Raw genomic sequence first — 6,000 nt, 5'->3', positions numbered from 1 at the left:
GCTGTATGGTGGAGAAACTTGGTAAAGGTTGTTGATGAAGTGTGAAGGTAACTTTAAGGTAAGCGTTAAGGTTAACTTATAATTATGCAAGGTCTCATGTAGGTTTAATCATGGTTAATAAACAACTTCTAATGAACGCTACAGTTTCATTTTGCTGGCATCTACCGAACGTGACAAGAACACCATAGACTGCATCAATAAGAAGAAAAACCAATGTGGCGACATCACACTGTGACGCAGGACGTAAGGTGCGAGCTGACCAAAACTCGTGTAACAGAGTGTGACTTGTTCACAACTGCTGTGTGATCCATAATAATGCCACTTATCCTCTTGAATTGGGTAGATGAATTATGAAAACACCACCTGTTGCACCTCAAATGGGATCATGTGATCATGCCTTCGCCTTATACTACCAAGGGACGAAAGGACGACCCAAACTACTTTATTGAGTCTGTTGCTACAGACCTTAGAGTTATGGTGGTTGGCACGTCAGCAGTTTGGAAAAGCAGGTAGAAGTACAGAGTATTTAAGTCATTATTAAAAAAGGCCTACGTAAAAGTAAGTCATATCGGTGTAAGGGTAAGTTGTATTGACAATATTTATGCAGCTGTCAGCTATCCAGTAAACTGAAGCCGACATTTCCATCTATGCTGTCTTCAAAGCCACCAGACTCCATTGACAAAAACAGTGATTTTCTGTAGATCAGGTGTGATTATAAGCAAAAGATATTGTCAGGGAATATATAACCATTTAGATTATCTTAATGTTAATTACAAACAGTGCAGAGCAAGTATGAAACACTGACGCATACTGTCAGGGGAAACTTCTTTACTGAATAAAAATGTTGACCAAACATTCAGTCATTTACAGTACTGTCAACCTGTCAGTAAAAGACTTCACAGAGCGTAAAATGGTCAAATGGAACATACAGACGATTAAAAGGGGAAAAAAATAGTTGTGGAGGATTTTAACATTGACACTGGAGCTTTACTTGACAAACAGTGAATAAAAGTCTTTGCATCATCCCCACAGCTCTTTGTGTTTTACATGTTGTTTACATATCAACAAATATCTTTCACAGCATGGCAGCTCTGGATGGAGTGTTGTGAGCCAAACCGTCTGTGGTTTGACTAATTGAAGCCAGGCGTCATTGGCACAATGTTATTAAACAATAATAGTAATTACTGGGTCGTTGGGACAGGTTGTCACATCAAGTTCCTGTCAAAGTTTTTAAGTTTCCTAAAAAATAAAGGCCCTTCACTGTGAGCTGGCAACAAATAATCATTTTAGTCTGATCCTAAAAAAGTGAGTGTGAGCACAATAACCACATTTATGCACACTAATATTCCAAATTTGATAGAGGTCATATGAACATCAAATTCTGTTTGGATATTCAGAATTATTCCATATGGAGCATTTTCCTGTTTAGACGTGGGATATGTGGGGTGAAGTTTTAAGGGAATTATTTAGAGTTGTATACAGTGCAGTCAGAATATGTGTCACAGTTTGGGGTTTTACTGCTTGTTGATGGCTACAGCTGTACATTGTTACATGGTTGTTATACACAAAGTTACTATCCATCAGTTTACAAAGCTGGGGTAGACACACAGGCCCAAACAAAAAGTCCATATTTCTGGTCAGAAGGAGAAACATATGACTTTATGAAAGATTTGGATTAGGGATGTCCACAGTGTAACAATGTGATGGATGATATTTTTTATTGTTTAAATGTATATACAGTACCAATAAAAAGTTTGAACACTTCTTCTCCTCAATGATTTTTCTAATATTTTCTAATATGAAAGACCTCAGAACTATAATGGAATAAATATGGAATTATGTAGTAAACAAAAAAGTGTTAAACAAACCAGAATATGTTTTATATTTTTCATCAAAGTAGCCACTTTTGCTTTGATGGTCTCAAACACATTAAGAAAGTAAGAAAGTCCACAAATGAACTCTTGATAAGGCACACCTGTTAACTGAAAAGCTGTCATCAAAGCAAAAGGTGGCTACTCTAAAGAATCTAAAATATAAAACGTATTCTGGTTTGTTCTACACTTTTTTTGTTTACTACATAATTCCATATGTGTTCTTTCATAGTTTTGATATATTCAGTATTCATCTACAATGTTGAAAATGACAAATAATAAAGAAGAAACATTAAATGAGAAGGTGTGTCCAAATTTTTGACTGGTACTGTATGTTGGATTTTAATTACTATTTTTATTTTTTGCAGCCCATCCTCACCTACTCTCTTTACCCTTAGGTTCCTACCCTCCCCACTGGTGTTTATTCATGTCAGGGTTTTTAAATATGCTGTCATTTGACCAGTTATGAAAGGCGATCTGCAACAATATGTTTTAATCAGCGACCAGACCTAACATCTAGCTTAAATCATTATAGTGGCATTGTTGTCAGGACTGAGGACTGAGACAGCCGGCTTTTTAATCATGATGTCTGGCTCAGTGGTCGATGACGGTCAGCCATCCATGATGGATGATGCAGCCCAACCTGAACTTGGATATTGACATGTTTTCAAAGAAGGTGGTTAATGGAATTAAAGAGGGAGGCTGTGTTTGTGCACTCAAACAAATCATCAAAAACATTTTTTTTATGTAAAATATTAAACACTGCAGACAAAGCAGAGCATTTCATGTTAATTGGAGTACATACGGCTGCAATATTAGTGTAACATTCATTTTCATTGCGCAGTTTATTAGGAATATTGTCTTTTTCAGAATAGGGGCAAAACTTGGAATATTATGTGCATGTAAACGAAGTCAGTGTTCATGTTTCTGCTATTTTCACATAATCTTTGAGGTGTGGAGGAACCTAATTTTCACATCACTTGCTTGTAGCTACACTATAAATTCTGTTTTGTTGTAAAATGATTTTCTTGTAGCATGTTGCAGTGTCTGGACATGTTCTTCTACATCAAAGAAAGTAAGAAAAAAAACGAAAAAATAAAAGGAGAATGTTCTGAGACGAAACCATTTCAAGGTCAAACAATGTGGAATTCACAGCGCCTGTGTGCAAGGGCACACTGTCATTCTCACTGTACTGTTACAGTGCAGCACATTTCACACATTTAAGTCTGTGCATATACAGGTACACAATGACATGCACAAACACACACCAACATACACACTCCCACAGGCAACTCTCCAGGCATGTCATTAAGCTGGAGAGTACTAGAGTTTCCCGTTGGCAAAGGCTCCCTCTTGGAACTGAGGGATGAAGCTCTTGAAGTACGCCCTGGGTGGGGGAGAGAGAGAGAGAGAGAGAGTACAGCAAATAAAACATCAAAATGTGACAATAATTGTGTTTCAACTGCTTCAAAGCATCTAACAAATTCAGTGGGTCAGTCCAGCCCCAGCATGTATCAAAGTGCAGATGAAAGGCAGAATGTGTTTACTTGTTACAATTACAACTGTGCATGAGAAATCTACTCTCTCTGTGTTCACGCTCACGAGGGAAACACATGAGACGGAGCTGCAAGTTAGAAATCAAACGGCGTAGGAAAACACAGACGTCCATAAGGTATTTATCCACAGGTGGTGTGTTCAGGTGTGTGTGTTCTGTTCAGTGGTGGAATGTAAAGAAGTATATTTACTTAAAATCAATTTTGAGGTACTTTACTTAAATATTTCCACATATGTAACTTTATACTTCGACTTTACTACATTTTAGAGACAAATATTGTACTTTTCACTCCACTTCATTTAGCTGCCAGATTTAGTAACTTTTCAGGTCGAGATTTAACATCAAGAAATATGATCAATTTAATATTATTTTACAAATATTATGTAGCTAAAATGAGCTCCACCTTGACAACAGCAAAATGCTGCTTACATAAATGCATCAAAAATAATAAACTTATAATATATTTGGAATATATAAAACAACCTGAGTACTTTTTATTTTGATATTTTATGTACATTTTGATGCTGATACTTTTACGTGTAGTGGAGTAGTTCTGGAAAAAGATCTGAATACTTCTTCCACCACTGGTTGAGTTCAGCATTTTTTGGATTGATCCTTTGTCGCTTCTTACTTGCAGAGAGTTATAAATCACTCTCCTGTCTGTTGGATTAATACTTGGGATGGAAAGAAATTATTCACTCAAGTATCACCTTTTTTAAACCCGTTCAGACCCCGGTCCATTCCAATCACATAACTTTTCCACAATGTCTAGATCTTTGATAATTGTCATCTGACTTATTTGATTGCATGTCTATGAGCCAATCACAGCGTTCCACATCATCTAAAGGGGACTTTTTTAGCAAGCATGGCCGCCGGTGAGGGGAGGAGGAAACGCAAGGTTCCTTTTAATCTCTTATTCAGATTGTTGTGCATCACTTGAGGATGGGAATGAGCCGAAATGACCATGGAGTGTGCTAGCAAGAAATATGTTTCATAATGAATACACAGGTACATGAATGTATAGATCTCAAGATCGCGAACTAAACAGCTAACTTGGCTAATCATCGAATGTTTGAAATTATTTGAAGTTTGTACTAGTTTGTGAGTGCAAAGTTAGCATGAATCATAGTCAGAATACCTATAAATATGAGAATTATACACTGTTTCATAAATGCCATAATTTTCCTTGAAGCAATATTTGTTGAGCCAAAGCTCTTATAAACTAATCTAGAAACTAACAGATGGTAATGTTTTTTTGTGGAGACATTAAAATGTATTTCCATAAAGAAATGAAGTAGAAAACCGATGAACGTGATTGTGCGTTGGTTTCTGTACCTTCTGCAGTGAAGCAGTTCATTCAAATATTTACAGCAGTTATTAACCTTTGCTGTGCAAATAGCAAACACTTCTCACACTGCAGCCGACGCCTATAGATTTACTCTTATGGGGGTCACACCAGTTTATGTTTATTGAAGGTGGAATAAAATCTGTGAATATCAACACATGGCCTGTGTGTAGAGCAGTGCAGACATTATGGCCTTATTGTATTATATCTAATGCAGATCATACAGATATTTATTATGATTTATGACTTGTCAGAAACTTCAAAGGAAATAGTCCTTAAATGCACTTTGTGGAGAACAGAGCATACAAAGACCTGATTTTAGGTAGACTGTACAGCATGTATTGAGGTAGGATCTACTCACTTGGCCCTCTTTGCCATCTCGTTGCCGTCCCAGCGTGGGCTGTAGGGATACGACTTCTGCACCTGAGAATAGAGCTGGCCGCTGTTGGTGAAGTGGTACACAGACTGGAAGGTAAGGGTGGGCTGGTCCCTGGGGAAGTACAGTGGGAGATCCACTACGAGGAGCAGAGAGAGATGTCAGATGTGATCCAGGCAGATCAGAAACACACCCCAGTAAGAATGTGTTCATGTTGTGTGACTTTCCTACCGTGTACCAGGAAGCAAAAGTCCTTCCACATTAGTAGAAGAGTGAGTTTTGTGAATCCCTCGGCATCATACTCCACCACACCCCTGTAATACAAACATTTATTTCCTCAAAGTCTCACTGGATCTTATTGTACACCAACACTACTACTACTTGTTGTAAAAACACAGGGACAGTGACAAATGACTGCTGAACACATGCTGTGATCGCTCCAGTGGAGGATGTGGTGCTCTCTCGTTGACTCACATTCCAAAGTGGCTGAGGAAGGCGGCGATGTACTCTCTCCTCTTGTGATAGCCTTGGATGACATACTGCACCTGAAGAGAACAAAGTGAAAGGTTCAGCACACACAATTGAATTAGCAAATGCTATAGAAAAACTGCATTTGAATATATCAATAGAGGCTGAGTCTCACAAAAAAACAAATAAACTAAATCTGAATGGCTGCTGTATTTGTGTCATTTGTTTGACTCAACACCGAGAACATATCTGCTGCACACTGAACACTTTTTTTGTTTCATGTAAAGACCAAAATCAGGAGAAACATATCTGTTGTAATGCAAAGGTGTATGAAGTAGAACAAGTAGCTGTTTAAAGGTCACGTTTTAAAGAAAGTGAGATTTCT

General features: G+C 37.7%; 1 protein-coding gene across 2 annotated transcripts in view; it reads right to left on the bottom strand.

Moving 5' to 3' along the window:
* Window positions 1-811: 811 nt before the first annotated feature.
* Window positions 812-6,000, bottom strand: part of babam2 (BRISC and BRCA1 A complex member 2) — a 101,061-nt gene continuing 95,872 nt past the window's right edge. For both annotated transcript variants that reach the window (XM_059353582.1, XM_059353583.1), the window contains exons 9-12: window positions 5,622-5,692; window positions 5,379-5,461; window positions 5,133-5,286; window positions 812-3,258 (exon numbers count right to left, since the gene is read on the bottom strand). In XM_059353582.1, the coding sequence (XP_059209565.1) occupies window positions 3,195-3,258; window positions 5,133-5,286; window positions 5,379-5,461; window positions 5,622-5,692 (372 nt within the window). In that variant the 3' untranslated portion in view covers window positions 812-3,194. The remainder of the gene's footprint in view (window positions 3,259-5,132; window positions 5,287-5,378; window positions 5,462-5,621; window positions 5,693-6,000) is intronic.

The sequence above is a fragment of the Centropristis striata genome, chromosome 16 (genome assembly GCF_030273125.1).
Source record: "Centropristis striata isolate RG_2023a ecotype Rhode Island chromosome 16, C.striata_1.0, whole genome shotgun sequence".
Classification (NCBI taxonomy): domain Eukaryota; kingdom Metazoa; phylum Chordata; class Actinopteri; order Perciformes; family Serranidae; genus Centropristis; species Centropristis striata.
This window is presented reverse-complemented; position numbering and strand designations above follow the sequence as displayed.